An 18,906-nucleotide genomic window follows, 5' to 3' on the forward strand; every position below is an offset into this window, starting at 1 on the left:
TCTCCATGTCTGGCACATGTGGTATCAGGTGCCATTCAGTGTTAGGAAATGCTGCCCTGTCCCTAAATTTAACATGTACTATTTCTATCATAGTCTTTCTCTCATTAATAAGATACTTACCATCCTGAGAAAAAATACACATTGGGGCATCTCGCCAAGGATTATCAGCATCAGAGTAGGATTTTGGAGTCTGTTACATTTTGGTCATAAGACTCATAACCTGGACTGGCCGTTTTGTTGGTTCCAGTTGGGTTTGCACTCTTAACTCTTGTTTGAGCAGGTTGGGCTTCAACTCTCCTTATTCTGTTGCAAGATGCAAGACGTTTACATTTTGGTGTACCCATTACTGACTTTATTTCTTTAATATCTTGTTCAGAATATTGCAGTATGTCCATTATCTGTTGCTGTTCGGTAGCAAAAGCATTGTTGATGTCACTCATTACAGTAATGCCTCAGGATACAAAATTAATCCGTTCCAAAGCGGCCTTCATAACCTGATTTTTTCGTATCTTGAACTACGTTTTACATGTAAATTGCCTAATTCGTTCCAAGCCCTACAAAAACACCACAGTAAATTTTATTATAAAGCTATATTGACCAATAAACAATGAAATGCAACAATTTGGACCATTCAATACCTAACATAACCTTTATTGTAGTACGTACCTGTAAATAAAGTGTACTAGTGTACATGGTATAAGAAATACTTTACGCACATGTAAGTACATATGTAGTAAAATGTGGCACCTTACCTTTCGAGTGAGGCGATCTCCGAAAGTGGCGACAGAGGAGGAGGACAAATGGCAGAAAACATGAACACTCAACTTTACGAAACATTAACAAATGGCAGAAAACATTAGCACTAAACTTTACGAAACACATTAACAAATGGCAGAAAACATTAACACTTCTTGATTATCTCCATCTTCGTTCTCCATAGAAAGCATCCTCTTCTTTCCGTGAACTTCAGCAACATTCATGGGACCCATGGCTAATAACGTAAGTAATTAAATTCACATACAACACGATAAAGTAACTTACAGTACAACGAAAGTGAAATCACTAACACGAATTTACGTTAACAAACGAAATATATGTGAACGAATGAATTCCAGTGTTTACAATAACGCTGCCGCAAAAAATGGTCAAGGAACGCCTTTACATAGAGGCATGATGCTGACCAATAGGAGAGCAGGATCTTACGGCGGTGAGTAGCATCAGGAACCAATGGGAGAGCGGGAGGATGGTGGCGAGTCTACTCAGTTGGCGGCGCACGAGTTTTAAAATTGTTCTTGGTGGACCAGGTGAATCTCAGACTTTACCCTTTCACAACCTGAATTATTTTCGTATACAGAAGCAAAAAAATCTTCGTCTTTGCTTTCGTAACTTGGATTTTTCGTAAGTAGGGACTTTCGTATGTCGAGGTTCCACTGTATTTCCCTTAAGAAACTGATCTAATACTGCAAACTTGTGTCCCTTCTGGGGGAGCTTGTGTAACCTGATTGTGTATCTACAGCTGAGCTGCAGCTGTCTCTTCCCCAGGGGGCAGAATTGCTATAACCCTCTGAAATTGCTGCCATTTCCATTGGGTTCAGTTGGATCCTTATATCCCCTTTGGGGGAAGGATCGTGATCAGCTTTTGAAAGCTGTATGGGGTATTGACTTGCTTCTACAATGTTTCCCCCATGGCTAATTGACATCTGTGTCCCTGGCCATTCTGGGTTCAGCAAGGTTCTTTTGTTATCAAATGTCTACCTCTAAGTCTTTTCACAATTCCACTCTTAAGTAAGGATTCCTCTATTTCCTCCTCAGGTGCAGCAAGGTTCTTTTGTTATCAATATCTACCTCTAATGGATCTTCAGAGAAGGGATTAAAAATATGCTGCTGGAGTTCTACAGGATAGATATAATCTTCCCCTCCCTCACCTTTGCTAAACCCTAGTACCCATCAAGACAGTCTAAAAGGGGGCAGTTTATCCTTAAAGCCTCTCACCAAGAGCACACTACATATTTCCCACATATCAGGCAACCTAACATATTTGTCCTGATCATTACAAGGAGGCAGTGCCCAGTGGTAAAAACTGTGCCGAGCAACTGGTTACGGAACACTTTAATTGAGGGTTATTTCTCAAGATGGCCCTGTGGTGAAAAAACCAAATTGTTATTAGAAAAGTTTAATTAGTATCAATTATTTTTAATAATGGACACCTGTAAATATTAATGAGTAGTAGATATCATTTTACAAGTCAATTTAAGTACAAATGTACATTTTTAGTACATTCGGTAAAATATTTAGGCAATTCTATGCACTAACTCTGCATGGACTGTAAGGAGCAGTCCCGTAAATAAGAAGCCACTAGGGACTGGGGCATCAAATGTCATTTTGCTGTTTCTGATACTAGTCCCTGTGGGTTACAATCGACCCCTCAAAAATAATGGTTAAATTTCAATAAGCAACTCAATCAATAGTATAGAGAAACTGTAATTTCAATATGAATACTTAATGCGGAGTTATTACCTTGATCTGCCTATATCTATGTTAACTTAAACCTTTTTTGGTTTAAATTACCTATGAAGCCATGTTTATTTTATACTACTTAAACTTAGCCCTTATGGATTGGTTATGTTTAGGCTTTAATTATAACAACACCCAATACCATTCAAATTAGTTTATGACTAATCCGTTTTACTGACCTAAGCAACTTTTCTGTAAGGTTTGGGTTAGTATCGCTGGTATAATCTATTCCTACCAAATCTGTTTAAGTTTCTACTTATTACCAACCAGAATTTAATATGTAGCCTCTTCTCTTAGTTAGGCCACATGACCAGTAATTTTTGAAATTGTTAATAAACTAGTTTGTAAACTTATATATACATATATAGGCTAGGATACTACGTCATAGCACAGACATTTTTGCTAAGCCTTGAATAATTTTAGTATGTTGTATTAGGGATAAACCATCATATCAATACTAACCTTCATGTTAGCTTATTTTACCATATAAGTTAATTAACACATACTCTAAGTCTAACTTAGAGTATCTAGTAATTAGAATTACCATTTTAACACTCAATTTTACATGTTATTTAAAATCACCACTTAAAATGTAGCCATAAGTTTAGATTACGATCCCATTTGGCACCTGTTGCCAATTGTTGACTAGCCTTAGGATACGTATTCTAGGCTAACAATTCAGTAGTCGTGGTAGTAAGGGTTTACCACTTAACACTAGGAATTACCTGGCTTGGTTTATTTCGGTCATGCTAAATATGTATGTCAAATGAAATTAAAATGGGGTAGCCTTTTTATCTACTTCTTGGCACTTATCACTGAAATATTAGGTAACTACTTAGTCAGGGTCATTTGAATCACCTTCTAGATATATAACCTTAGGTTACAGGCTAGTGATAATAGATATCCTAGTTTAAAATTATTTGTCCTAATTCGACCAGGCTAGTAGCTCATGTAGGATAATGCCTAGGAAATTTTAGACTCTGTTATCTGAAAAGATTAACTAAATTGATAATACATTGAGGAGTAGTTCTTTAGCCAAAAAACTTCTAAAAAGAATGACAGCAATTTTTAAACAATTCTCGTTTTCATAAAGAAGTCTAGCCTGGATCGTGTCTCGCACTGACCACGTGCTCTACAAACATGGGACGGCCAAACAAAAACCAGTTTCCATATTCACAAAAAAATTTTGTTTTACAGTTTTTAACCTAAATGTTTTCACTATATCCTAAAAATAAGCATTTAACTTTCAACTTTCTGGAATTCCATGATTCTTGGAGAATGATCTCGAAGGTAAAATTTCTCAATACAGAGGTGCACTGGCTGAATAGACCTGCCTCTGTGTTGACCAGAGGAGTAATGGATCTTGGTCTTTTAACCAGCCCGATCATAAAACAAGATGGCCGATGCATTTGCGCAATACGTAGTCACTTCTACAGGTTTTGACGTAGGACACTGGGTACAACTTCGCTGAAGACAAGAAGGTTAAATGCCTTCTTGCCTTTGAGTCCATTATACTCAATCACTTGTCATAGTGTTTTTCATTATGGCATAATACTTGGCTACAAGATCAGGCTAAAAGGTATTTCTTTGATATTAGTCTGATCACCATGAGGTGCTGGTGCACACCATAGAGGGTAAATCCTTTGAGGACAAAACAGCGACTACACTATCAAAATTCTTTGCATGCATTTAGTGGTTAATAATTTGTTATATAAGTGCTGATGATTTTCAAATCAGTTTTTAATCAAATTCTTTTTACTTACTTAGGTTGATCCAGAGAAAGGAATCTCCTTGAGGTTTCCAAGGTTTCTGCGTATCAGAGAGGACAAAACACCAGAAAATGCTACAAGTTCAAGTCAAGTAAGTTATAATTCAAACTTTGTTTTTCAGACCTAGAAGTGTTTTGTTTTCCCTCGGATTTACATCGAGTTTTTACTCAATGAATAACAAGTTTTTCAATTGAATAGCCATGCCTTGTTTAGCCACACTAATAAGCCAGGAGGTAGTGCTTCCTTTATATCCAATTTGCAGGTTTGCGGGTAGCCAATGTCCATTATGGTCAAGTGTTGTTTCACTCCATCAAGAAACAAACAGCAGCAAGTTAAGAAATTATTCATATGCTTTATATTCAACAGACAAGCCACTGTAGGAAATGGTCAAAATAGAAAACAGTAAAATGACAGTTTTATGATAATATTAAGTTTTATATATACTTACCCAGTATTTACTGGGCTAAGAGTTTCTAGTTGACGGCAGCTTAAATTTTGAAATTCACGCTAGCAATATCCTTTATTTTATGTAGGTGACAGACCTGCCCTCTTGTTCATACGCGAAAAAGCCCTCGGTCTTAACAATAAGATAATTTCTAGCGCCTAGCTGGATCCGGTTAAAAAGCAGGTGAAAGCAAGGAATCTTGTGATATCTGGCAATGCATGCATAGATCGGGTGAAGAGTGGTCAAACACCACTCATCTACGCCAGTCTTTTTCTTAACCGCCTGGGCGAGAGTTGTTTTCCTCTCTTGGCCTTTTCCCCGGTTCATTGCCTGTTTCGTTTCTCTTAGTGTGTGTGTGTTTTTTTACCTGGTATTATGGCTTCTGCTCCTTCTCGGCATTAGCATATGTGCCCCGGAGTTCCTGGGTTTCCGTATTCTCGTTTTTTGGCTTCAGCAGAGACAGACCCTCACATCACATGTAGTAGGTGTCGTTCGAATTTTTTACGATTACGAATCCTTGTACGGAATGCCGGGCATGGCCTAAGGAGCAGTGGAGGAAGTTTTATGGTAAGAGGGAACATCGGAGAGTCTCCACTCTTCCCACTTGGGAGGGCTTTGCTCCTATTCCCGATGTTTCGTCTTCCACAGTAGTCAACCCCCATAGTAGCGTTGCCCCTGCATCTCCTTCCTTTTCTTCCATTGATTCATCAATGGAAGTATCGGGAGGTCGCCAGGGTAATTTTTGTAATGTAGCCCCCCTATTCCTCAGGAGCTTTTTTGGTTCCCCAGAAGGGTGAGGTTTTTTCATCATTCTCTTCTCTTCCAGAGTTGGAGGCGTCCAAATTGGCGGCGATTTGGAAGACTCTTGGGCTAGGGGGTACCCTGTCCTTGGAGGGGTTGCTAGTGCATTTTGTGGAGGCTTGCATCCCCCCTTCCCGGTCCAGTCAGGCCATCCCCCCTCCTCCCGGCCTCATCTTCATGGGTAGGAGCAGTCGGCCATCTTGTATTGCTCCGCCAGTGTCTGCCGCCGCTTCGTATCGGAGTGACGCTGCAGCGTCAGCCCTGTTGATGACGTCACGGGGTCCATCTTTGTGTATTCCTCTGCCAGTGGCGTCTCTTTCCCCCTCACACAGGGGAAGCCGTGACATCACCACCACTTTTGACGTCACTCTCAGTCGCCTCCTCTGATCCACCTCGCTTAGCTGCGACATCATCACTGCCGCCCAGTTCGCAGCATCTCCCTTCCTTGTCTTCGGAGCCTTCTCAGGCACATCAGTCTGAGGTCATATACCAGGCAGTGCTTCAGAGGCTGGACTCTGTATTGGATGTGAAGTTGGCTGCCTTATCGGTTGGGAGGACTGGTAGGAAACACGTTTTGTCCCCGCCTTCCGAGAAGAGTGTGCATAAAAAGCTAGTGCTGTCGTCCTCTCCCTCTTCCCCCTCTACGCCTCGTTGGCGTATTAAGCGTTGGAAGGCTAAGGACTTTGCCCTTCCTTCGCTGTCGAGGGAGGAACAACGCTGACGTGTTCCCGATAGTGCTGTGGTTTCGGGCAGTGTTAGTGATGTGTGTTTTGCAGGGGTTGCTTCGCCGCCTAATCTAGAACGTGCCACCACCCCACCCCACCCCACCCACCCCCTCCGTCCTTGCACATCGCGAGCGTGTTGCAACCTCCCCTGCCCGTGCATGTGATGTTAGTGCTCCTTCTTCTCCAAGGTCTGTTCGTCCCCGTAAAGATCTGAAGGCACATGTCAAGAGGTCTAAGGTAATGAGCACGGAGTTGGTGCAACCGGAGTGTTTGCCTGCCTCTCTAACTGGTGCTTTCAAAAATTCAACTATAAGGGATTCTCCGTCAATCTCAAGTGCCTGTGACCATTCATGGACCTCTGGAGTCACCTGTTGAGGTAAGTGATGTGCCTAGTGTTACAGTGGGTCCGTCTCAGAGGCTGACGCTTGGACCCAACCAAGATAGGTTAGTAGGGGTTTTGGACTGTTTGGCTGCTAACCCTCCTGTGAATTTTGGTGACGAAGGCATGTTAGAAGAGCCTACACATCCTTCTCGTCGCCGGTGCCAGAGCAGGAGGAGGGAGACACGCAGGAGTTTCTTTCTTCCTTTTCGGAAGTTGTTGATCTCATTCGTGGGTTCAACAATTTGGAAAGTAGGACTCAGGCTCGGTCGTCTTACACTCCTTGCTTGGAAGCCTTGGTGGGAGCTACTCAGGACCCCAAATCATCTCTTCAGCTGCCGTTGTTGGGGGACGTTCAGTCGGTCTTGCAGAAGGTCAACGCTTCTTTTTCTGACCGGGACGGTTCACTTCGCTCTGGGGGCTCTACCAAACTACTACCCCCGTCTCTCACAAGACTACTATGCTACGAGTTCTGCGTTTTTGTTGTCATGCCACCTTAACCCAGACGTCATTCGCCTGAAGCCGGGTTTGACTTTGGAACAGGTGAGGTCAGTGGCTCCGTCCTTGTCTCCGCAAGATGCCTTAGCTTTGGAATCTATGGTGGCTTCCATGTTGCAGACGGTTTCTTGGCTGGACCTCTGGTCTGTGGTGATTGCCAAGATAGCTTCTGACAGGTCCCCTGAAGGGTTGGTGAGTGCCGCCTCGCTTGCCAGTCTATTGCAGTCGGGGGGCAAGGTGTTTTCTTATTTGGCTCACCTCAGTGCCAATTTATGGGCTAATCTTCTTCTGGTTAGGAGGGACGTGGCTTTGCCTAGGATGGAGAGGTTGCTCGACACCGAGTCTTAGCTGGCCTTGAGGAATGGTGATCTGTTGGAGTCACAATTCTTGTTCCCATGGACAGAACTTGAAAATACGATAGACCGACGCCGGGCTGACACCAAGAGTCTCGCCCTCGGAGACATCCGGCCCCTCCTCCCCCGGTCCAGCAGCAGTCCAGGAGATCGTCGCCTGGTAGGCCATCGTGGACCTCGAGCTTGGCAGGGCCTTCCCGTTCAACACAGTCCAAGTCTCAAGATCAACGCCCCTTTTGCTCTCGTTCCTTTAAACCAAGAAGGGGCCCCAGGGGCAGAGGTCAAGGGGGCCGTTGGTAGGTTGGGCACCATTCCCTCTCCTGCGCCACGGTTGGGGGGTTGCCTAGCTGGCCATTGGGCTAAGTGGCAGAGTTACGGGGCGGAGAAGTGGGTGGTAGATGTCCTTCAGGTGGGATACCTGTTGCCATTCGACTACTCTCCTCCACTGTCAGACAAGCCGCAGCTCAGGAAGACGTATCCTCCAGATTCTCTGAAGTTCTTGACTCTTCGGGAGGAAGCGCAGAAAATGCTGGGCAAGGATGCGATAGAGGAAGTAGTGCGTCCATCCCCGGGGTTTTACAGTTACATCATCTTGGTGCCCAAGGCGTCGGGAGGATGGAGGCCTGTGATCAACTTATCCACCTTGAATTGCTTCATCAGAAAGACACGGTTCAAGATGGAGACCCTGCGCTCGGTGTTAGCAGCCGTGAGGGAAGGCGACTTCATGCTGTCGATAGACTTGATGGACGCATACATCCAAATCCCTGTTCATCCCACGTCCAGGAAGTTCTTCGCTTCTCTCTGGCGGACAAGATCTTCGAGTTCAAAGTCTTGTGCTTCGGGCTGACGACAGCCCCTCAAGTGTTCACAAGGGTCTTCTCTCTTGTGTCAAGTTGGGCCCATGCTCAGGGGATCCGTTTGCTGAGGTACCTCGATGATTGGTTGGTCTTGGCAGTTTCCAGGGAGAACCTGCTGCAAGACGGATCGTCTTCTTCGGTTCTGTCTGGACCTGGGCATATTAGTCAACCAGGAAAGTCGAACCTCGCACCCACTCTCAAAGGATTTTCTACCTGGGCATGGTCATCGATAGAACAGTGGCAAGAGTTTTCCCGTCGGATCAGAGACTGGAGAAGTTGCAGGCTGTAGTGCGCAACTTCCTGTCAAAGTCGCATCAGTCAGCTCATCAGTGGCAGGTTCTTCTAGGAGTGCTATCTTCCTTGGAGATGCTGGTCCCTCATGGGCGTCTTCATCTTCGGTCTCTGCAATGGAGACTGGGGGAAGTCTGGTCTCCGGCGGGGGACTCTCCCCTGTTTATGGTTCCACTGTCTTTGGAAGTGAGAGAAGACCTTCGTTGGTGGTTGGACAACCAGAATCTATTGAAGGGCGTCCCTCTGCGTTCTCTCCCTCCGGACTTCCTTCTGTTCTCGGACACCTCCCTCGCAGGTTGGGGTGCGCACTTAGGCGGCCTCATCCCTTCAGGCGTTTGGGGTTTGGAGGACAAGCAGCAGCATATCAACGTCTTGCAGTTGAAGGCGGCTTTCCTGGGTCTGAGGGAGTTTTGGGGGATGGTAAAGGGTCACTGTCGTTATCATGTCGGACAACACCATGGTGGTAGCCTACATTAACAAACAGGGAGGCCTGGTTTCTCAGCAACTTCATTGCCTTGACCATCGAGCTTCACCAGTGGGCAATCAGCAATTCGGTAGAGCTCTCAGCCAGGTATATCCCAGGGAAACGGAACGTGGTCGCAGACAAACTCAGTCGCCGGGATCAGATCCTAGGCACAGAGTGGTCCCTTCATCAAGTGGTGGCAGACAAGCTTTTCCAGATTTGGGGGAGACCCATGCTGGACCTTTTTGCGACACACTACAACAGGAAGCTGGAGGTGTTCTGTTCAGTGGTTCCAGATCCCTTAGCATCGGCAGAAGACACATTCCAACATCCCTGGGACAACCTGGAGGTGTATGCCTTCCCTCCGTTTTGTTTGATCCGTCAGGTACGAACAGGCTGATGAGTTCACAGGGTCTCAGAATGACTTTGGTAGCCCCTCTGTGGCCTCAGGCGGAATGGTTTCCAGATCTTCTGTTGTTATTGTCAGAGATTCCGAGGGAGATTCCGCCTTGGCGGCATCTCCTGTGTAAGCCCCATGCAGAAAGGTTCCACCTGTCAGTAGAATCCCTGTCTCTTCACGGTTGGAGGCTATCAACCATCTCCTCTGAGAGAGAGGCTTTTCTCAGAAATCAGCTGGGCACATGTCCAGCTGTCTTAGGAAGTCAACCTCTGCAGTTTACCAAGGCAGATGGGTGATCTACTGTGATTGGTGTCGTAAACGGGGTTTTCCTCCACTCGCGACCTCTATTCAGCGAATAGCAGACTTTTTAACCTTTCTCAGAGATGAGAAACGTTTGTCCGTTTCTGCTATTAGAGGCTACAGGGTGGCACTGAGTGGTGTTACGCCTGAAGGGTATCAACATCTCTTCCTGGGAACTTTCCCTGCTAATTAAGGGGTGTGAGCAGTCTAGTTCTCCTAGAGAGCTTAAGCCTCCAACGTGGGATGTTTCCTTGGTGCTTAAGAGCTCAACTAAGAGTCCATATGAGCCCTTGGTCCGCTCATCTGACAGGAACCTGACGCTCAAGACAGTTTTCCTTTTGGCTTTGGCATCTTCCAAGAGGGTAGGAGAGCTCCACGGTCTGAGTTATGAGGTGAGGCACACCAAAGGTTAGAAGTCAGTGTCCTTCGAATTTATCCCAGAATTCGTGGCCAAGACCCAAAATCCCTCGGTGCATGATGACAGGTTCGCTTTGTTTTCAATTCCATCACTGACCGACTTTGTGGGTGGTGATGCTCAAGAGCTTTTGTTGTGCCCTGTCCGGGCCCTGCGTTGTTATCTTAAAAGGACTCAGCACCTTAGACCAGGCTGCCGCAGACTTTTTGTTAGTACAGGCCGTACAAAGAATGAGGTGTCTAAGAATACTATCTCTTTTTGGATACGGGAAGCCATCAGACAGGCATACTTGATTCATGATGATTCCATCATGACGTTAGGGGTATTGGTCCCTCTTTGGCTTTCAAAAAGAACTTGGCTGTACATAGAGTGCTGAGCGCTGGTACTTGGTTACGCCAGTCCACGTTCACCTCCTTCAATCTTAAGGATGTTGCCCACAGATCTATGGGCATGTTTTCCCTGGGTCCTGTGGTGGCTGCCCAACAGGGCACCTTTGTATCTTACCTAAGATGATTGTGTGGATGAGAGAATGAGTGAGTTGGCTGGTCTCCTTTCTCTTGTACCTTTCCTTCTTCCTTCAGGCGGTTTAAAGAATAGACACGTCATTTGCACGACTGGTCTGATACAGGTGAGTGAGGTAGTCATACTGGTAGTGTGGTTGTGCAATATACAATATCTTACCCACTATTTGGTAGCATAGGCTCCGCTCCTGGGCAAGGAGGAGTCGGGAGTACTACAAACCCTAGTGTCTTGGTTTGTTATTGGACAGTCAAAGTTTCTCTTTGGTTCCCTCTACAGTGGTTATCCCATATATCATTGTACGTCACACAGGTTCTGAGTGGTTAGATATTAGTGTATCTAGCTTCTCAAAGGGCTTCAGTCCCTCCAAGAACTATTTCTTTTGAGAGCTGGACTGGCGGGTAGCCCCCAGCCGGTCTAGGATGTCTTATACCTCCCTCCAAGTATGAGTCTATCCTATTGTTAAGACCGAGGGTTTGTTCACATATGAACAAATGACAAATTTTCTAAGACAATTTGTATTTTTCATAGCTACAAAACTGAGGTCTTAGCATTATACTGCCCACCTCTAGCTGCCACTCTACATATTTGTTAAGTCATCCTGAGTTAGGAAAGACTGGCATAGATGAGCAGTGTTTGACCACTCTTCACCCGATCTATGCATGCGTTGCCAGATATCACAAGATTCCTTGCTTTCATCTGCTTTTTAACCGGATCCAGCTAGGCACTAGAAATTATCCTATTGTTAAGACCTCAGGTTTGTAGCTTTGAAAAATACAAATTGTCTTAGAAAATTTGTCATTTTTGGAGCCAAAAAGGACCAACTCATCCCAGAGTTCAATTTGTTTTATGCTCTAGAGTCCATAATAGCGGAGGAGGGTGGGCAATATTTGTAATTAATGGGTAAGTATATATATATATAATATGCTTTCATAAGTTTGCAGTCATTACTGCAATGCCAAAAACTTGGAGAGCTAGAATCTTACATGGATTACTAGCAGTGTCAAATGAAGGCAAAAAATAAAAAAATACTTTTAAAAAGTTGGTGTAACATGAAACCTAACCAGCTATGCAAAGCCAAATGCTAACCAGGCCATGAATACTTCGCTAAAAAAAGTTGGTGTAACGTGAAACCTAACCAATTATGCAAAGCCAAAGGTTAACTAGACCATGAATACTTCACCAAAGATGATCTAACAAATTCCAAACCAAGCTTGTTAACACCTTGTTGGCAGAAAACAAATTGAGCTCTTGGATGAGTTCCTCTTTTACCTTGAAAGTGGGCAGGGTCTGTCACCTACATAAACAAAAGGCTATCGCTACATGAATTTCAAAATTTAAGCTGCTAAGTAATTTACTTAGCTATATAAGTAACTTACCCAGTAAACTACTTAGCTATATAAGTAACTTACCCAGTAATTTACTGGGTGAGTTACTTATATAGAAAATATTTACTATATACTATTCCACTTCAAGTCAGTGACACTTGCTCAGTACAGAGGCAAACAGAAGTGGATGAGCTAGGAAATTTTGTCTATATTGCCCTGTCGTAGGATTATTTATTCTTGGGCAGTTTTTGAGAGAAGGGATAAACACACTTCACACTTTTCCTTTTTATTTACAACCATTATTTATATACACGTACAATCACAAATATTCACCTACCTGCTGTTAACTTTATTATAATATAAACATGCATCATGTACTTTTTCAGCCAAACATTGAGTAAATTTCACATCTAAGAACCAAGTCTCATTTAAAGCATGCTTGATCACCACAAGGAACTATGATAATTGCACTGAACACTGTCAGAACTCTTCTCTGACTTCAAAACCATTTCTTGTAATTATATCATATTCAGTACTTGAGTGTATTCACCAACTGGAAAATCTTTTAACAAATCAAATCCAATGATAGCTTGTCCTAATTTCCCCGCAACCTACTTGCCACTGGCATCAGTTATTTCTATATAGTCATGCTCTTTTGCACAGAAAATCACCAGCCTCACCTTCAGTGCTGTGGAAGGTAACATTCATACCAGTTCATACACCTTTGGAACAGCAAAACTGGAAAAAGGAGAGAATTATTCGATAATGATAATGAGAGGCAAAACAAAAACATTGTAAAAATAAAACCTTTTACAACTACATGCACTCATTTTGGCACCATGTAAAATTATTGGCTAGTATTTGTTGTAACTATGCATTGCATTCAACTTTTAGATATCCTTTGTTATATTAATGGCACATGATAATGAACTTGAAATTACTCGTATGAAACACTCCTTTAAAGTATAAACCCCATTGCTTTGAAGTTGGCTATTCTCAAATTAAAGGGCATTTGATCAGGGGGAGACATTTAGCATAATGATGTGTGCGTATCAAAAACAATACTTGTCATTTGTTTGTTTCAATATTTTGAACCATATTTTGTTAGTGGGAATAGTGATTTATGGGCATAAAATTAGTTAGTGTAGTTTCAGGTCATCCATAACCTAACAAGTAGTTTCAGGGCATCCTTGACCTAACATATGAAGTCTTAATGTTTCTATGGTAGGCTGTTGTATTGTAAGCATGATTGTGTAGCATATGTAGCATATTAATGTGAAATTTTTTTTTTGCAGATTGCTGACCTGTACAACAGTCAAGCTCAGATTCAAAATAAGAATTCGTCTAGTAAAGATGAGGACTTTTATTGAATATATTATCTTATATTTTTTTAGTAATATTGAGAATTTTACTTGTGGGAGTATAGCTCCAAAAAGGTGTCTTATTGGGACTGTTCTATGGTTGAGTTTTTATTGTTTCATGTGCATTAGAGTAGATGTCATAAAAACTATTTTATCACAGAAGTTATTTTAATTTTTAAGTAAAATAAACTTATTCTCTTTTATTCATAATGAATCTATTGTATTGCAATTCATATTTCATTTTGAAATTGATTGTCTTTCTGTTGACCACTCTGATGGCATTTAAGAATTTTTCCTCTAAAGCCTAATATTTGTTTATATTTTGATCTTTTTCCTTATACTAATATGATGACTACTAATATATAATTGTTCCTATGGAAATGCAAGCCATAGCCTTATTCATATAGGGGTATCCTTCAACGTGAGCAGAAGTCAGGTGTTGAAAAGTTGTTGCCAAGTTAATAGGTGGAGATGGTTGAGTGGGAGTGTATCACTCGCTCATCAACTGTTACAATCTCTTGTCATTTGACTGCTATAGAGCTCAGATGTGCTATGCTCCTGTGCCACTACTTAGATTAGTAGTTGAACGTCACACTCTGTTTCTTCTGTTATTTCCTAGCTGTTTGTTTTTCCACTGTATGGAGAAAAGTTGAGCATCGCCATTGCAAGGGACATGACGGGCCTTATGGGCAGATTATGGACCTTTATGACGAGAGATATTAAATTATTCATTGCTCTTTAATTGTTTTTCATTTTTGCTCTTGCCTTGCTGTTTGTTTTTTCACTGTATGGAGAAATGTTAAGCAAATTTGTTGCAATTGATATCTAATGACTGACCTTCATTCCTTTTGTTCTGCCTGTAGGGTGAGTGAAAGTCCTATATTAGAGCTTCTCTTCAGAGGAATTTGCTGTTTGGGATTCACTCCTGCGGATTAGGTTTGGGAAGAAAAGATGGAGGCTTCATTGTCAGGGGGATACAGCCCTGGTTATTCCCATGAGTTGTTCAAGTTTCTTTCTTCCTACTTTTGAGAAGTACCCTTCCCAATCAGATGACAAAAGTTGGCCAGAGCAACTTTAGACACACAGGCTCATCTTGGTGTGATCCTGAGTGCTCACTGCAGGGTGAAATGAAAGCAGACCTAATGATCCCCAACTCTGCCAAAGGAAAGACAATTGCCACCTAAAAGACTAATGATCTCTGTTACCTGGAGAGAGAGGAGAAATGTCCCTAAATTTTTTTAGGCGAGGCCTTAAAAGGTTTAAGTCTAAGACGAGTCTGAAGCCAATAAAGATGATGTCAAGAGAAAATGCACTGAGAACACTTCGCTCTCTTCTTGTTGGTCCTTCTCTCCTTTTGTATCAGTCCTGGTTGAGGCTAGAAACGAAGATAAAGTCACACTTACTGAAGGATTTGCTATAAGAAGAACTACTGCAATTGGAGGATCTCCCCCCCTTTACAGCAGCCAGCAGAGTTTGGGCAGCTGTAGACACACCATCAGCTAACATGGGTGATAAAGGCTATAAAGTGTCAAGTCTTCTGCCAGGTTGCTGAGGAAGGCTGTAAAAGAAGGGATACCTGGAATATTCAAGATAAGCCAAATCTTCCATAGGTACTGCAATGGCAACAATGTCTTGTGTGTCTTGGAAAATAATTTTCAAATATGTAAAAGGGCATGGCAGCTGCTGAAAAAAATACTTCAATCAGATGTTTTGTCCTGATGGAAGTGTTCTATTCCTTTAGCAGCTGCCATGCCCTTTTACATATTTGAAAATGATTTTCCAGGACACACAAGGCATTGTTGTCATTGTAGTACCTATGGAAGATTTGGCATTTCTTCAATATTCCAGGTATTGCTTTGTGTACAGCCTTTCTCAGTAACCTGGCAGAGGGCTTGACACCTAAGTGTTCGTCACATACATTGGTTGCTGATGTATCTACAGCTGCCCAAGCTCTGAGGCTGCTGCAAAGTAGGAAGATTCCCCAGTTACAGTAATACTTCCTGTAGCAGATCCTCCAGAGTTCCTGTCCTGATAGGAATAACCTGCTTGGCTTTGGGAGGTGGCCTTAGGTCATCTGTGACTTATTGAAACAGTTCTGATGTGTCTTTCGGTATCCTCTTTCAGAACACATCCCTCTGAATTGGGAGGTAGAGGACTTGGCCTGGTGGACAAATGACAGAAACCACTTAAAAGGAGTCCAATGAACTCTGTATGATCTTTTTTTTTATCATGTCCCCTTGTTAAGTTTGGAGCTTAACTGATTCCCTTGCATTAGCCAGAGCTAGACGGCTTTCCACCATGAGGTCCTTTTATGGGATGTCATAGTTCTTTGAACATTTTTCCTTACATGAGCACTCTTATGTATTGCCGAGTACTTGGTTCCCAGTACCCTACTATTTTGGCCATCCAGCTATTTTAAGACGGCAGAACAATATGAGGTTACAGGATTCAATATATCCCCTGCTTGCAAAGCAACCAGGAGTATGTCAATTCTGTGGTGGTTCTCAACTTGTTAGTTGTCAAGACTAACCTCCCTTCTGAGGAGCAAGTCTTCAATGTAAAGGGTGATGGTTTGTTTTTCATTAGGAACAAATTACAAAGTAGTTTGTTTTTTACCTTGTTATATAAACCAGATCGTTTTATATAATTTAACCTCACCTTCACCAAAGGAAAAGTAGGTGTGGTGATTGAGGGACATTCCCCCACTCACCCCTATTTCCACCTATCAACTATACCTTGTTACAAAGTTTCAGTGACTGATTCCAGTTCAGGATGGATACTCTTACAAAAGGCTTTAGTTTATATACCCAGGAAAAATATGTATAATTATTTTTTATAAAGTATTTTGTTCCAATTTGGCATAAGAATTTTAACATTACTCATTGCTGCTCACATTTCTTGTCTTCTTTATTATCTGATGTATTCCTTCAGTTATTTTAACTAACTACAAAAGTTCCCACTCCCCCCCTTGATTTAGTTCTTGATTTCAGATTGTTTCTTAAATTACTTTTATTATTAACTTGTTTGTGGCACCTTTACAGTTTCCTCTAAACCTATTGAATTTTTTCTGACAAATAGATTTGCACTGCTTTCAGTAAACTGCACGTAATATGGCTAATTCTCCCTTCCTAATATTCTCTACAAAGTTTCTGATTTCTTAAAAGTTTGTCTTCAAACAAAAGGATTTATTTAAATCCATATCATAAGTTCCTCTAGTAACAGTCCCAGGGTTAACTTTGCCAATGCCATTTGCTTCTTATTTGAGACCTACTTTCCTGATCATTACAAAATCATTCTCAGAACTGTACTCTTATCATTTATGACTCATTTTTGGAACATAGACACTTGCAAATTTACCCAGTGTGAAATTGGTTTAAAGCAAATAATTATCATTTCATGTTGGAAGTTTCTGCTACAGTATGTATAAATATATAAATTTATATTTCAAGTAGTTTTTTATTTGATAAAAGTATTTATCCCATAATCTGTCATACTACAGATAGGAAAAACTACTTGGTTTGGTATAAAAGTTCTGGTAACAATAAGAAGTGTGGATGAAAGCCTTCATTCATTAAGAAGTGTGAATGAAAATGGGTTTTATATTATTTTAAGATACTTTACATTTTCTGAAGTTTTCTCTAGACTGATTACTGTTGAAAGTACACAATGTCCTTGATTTGGAACAAAGAAAATTGTTATATCAAATTTTTCAGTGGCCATGTGCGCTACACTCTGTTTCATTTTAACTAGTTTTTATGTACACCTGTACCCATCTAATTTAATTTTGTATGAATGTACTTGTAAAATGTGGATTTTATGACTAGCAGCCTAAATATGCTACTGAATATAGCGTTGTTAATTTTTGTACTTGTACTTTTTCACAAAAGAATGTTCTTAAATGGAATACTTATCACTGTAATATAGATCTATGATTTGTTTATATTATTAAGGTTGCTTGAGTACCTTAAATCAGTTGGTTTGTATTGTGCAAATTTTTTTATAAATAAATATGAAAAAGCATTTGATTGTTTAATTTTTCTATATGTATTTTTTATTAAATGACATTATAATAGAATATTTAAAGTATACTTACCAAGTAGTTACATAGCTATAGTTTCTAAACTGTTGGCAGCTAGAATTTTGAAATTTGTGGCAACGTTACGTATATTGGCTAGGCAATGACCCCCCTCCCTTACCAGGCGAGATAGGAACCAACTCTGCATGGAAATGACAGTTGTTTATGATCTGCTATCCATGATAGGGGAGGAGGGAGGGCTTTGATCATGTAGCTGTTTGGTATGTAAATGTACATAAAATCTTATTTTATTATAAAAATGTAATTTTTATGTATGCAAATTACCAAGTATAGTTATGTACATAGCAGGAAGTGGGTTTCATGGAGATATACATACTTTACAAATAAAAGAATACAGTGGCCCCCATATTCGTGTCTCCGGATTCGCTGACTCACATATTCGTGGATTTCTATCTGGAATGTTTCCCCGCATTATTTGCGGAAAATTTGCATATTTGCAGTATTTTTCTATGAAAAATATCCACAAATTCTTGGTTTTTTTATCAATTTCATCATAAAATGCACTTTATGTGATAAAACTATTAAAAAAACCAAGTATAAAAGGTTTTAGTGGTTTTTTCTTGAGTTTTAACTAACAAAATAGGCTGTTTTCAGTGTTCTTAAAGGGGTTCCAACTATTCACGGGTGTCTGGTACGCATCATCCAGGAATACGGGGGAACCACTACACATGCTAGCATTAATGAAAATGCTTGTTGGTTCCTTACCTCTTAAGAGCATAGTACAGATGATTTCTGTCTCTGGATTACGCTTATCTTAACTAGTAGAGACCTGGCGGTATAGCCAAGGGTTGTCGTCGACATACAGGGATCCATGCAGCTAAGGGATAGTCCATGGCTAGTGAGGTAGGTCCACACAAGGATGTCCCTGCCCAGGGCACAGTACCAATACCAAAACAGTACTACCCCAGAATCCCTTTAAAAACTCAACAACCTTGTTCAAGGCTTCGAGAATAAATTAGGAAGGAGCTACTTCCTATACACCTTTACCCAACACTGTGCCAGCAACCAAAAACAGACCCAGGGTACTGCAGTTGTCACAAATAGTTTCAATTTCTTGTAAGTAATGACACATGAACAGTGACTTTGCACCTCGGTGGCGTGATCGGTATGGTCTTGACCTGCCACCTCGATGGCTGTGAGTTCGATTTCGGGCATTCTGTTGGGGTGTTAGAGATGTGCATTTCTGATGATAAGTTCACTCTCGACATGGTTTGGAAGTCAAGTAAAGCCGTTGGTCCCGTTGCTGAATAATCACTGGTTCCATGCAACGTAAAATCACCATACGGACCAAACCAAATGAACACCGACTTACACTTCCAATATGTCGCTTGGACAATGGAATTTAATGAGAGGTTGTGCTTAAAGGAAAGTGAAGTAGCAACTGCCCTTACT

The 18,906-nt window shown here is 41.6% G+C and overlaps 1 protein-coding gene across 1 annotated transcript in view; it reads left to right on the plus strand.

Moving 5' to 3' along the window:
• Positions 1-13,726, plus strand: part of LOC135215627 (DNA ligase 1-like) — a 189,912-nt gene extending 176,186 nt beyond the window's left edge. Inside the window, exons 19-20 of the mRNA XM_064250542.1 lie at positions 4,282-4,374; positions 13,353-13,726. Coding sequence (XP_064106612.1) covers positions 4,282-4,374; positions 13,353-13,427 — 168 coding nt within the window. The 3' untranslated portion in view covers positions 13,428-13,726. The remainder of the gene's footprint in view (positions 1-4,281; positions 4,375-13,352) is intronic.
• Positions 13,727-18,906: the final 5,180 nt, after the last annotated feature.

This window comes from Macrobrachium nipponense, chromosome 5 (assembly GCF_015104395.2).
Source record: "Macrobrachium nipponense isolate FS-2020 chromosome 5, ASM1510439v2, whole genome shotgun sequence".
Taxonomy (NCBI): Eukaryota; Metazoa; Arthropoda; class Malacostraca; order Decapoda; family Palaemonidae; genus Macrobrachium; species Macrobrachium nipponense.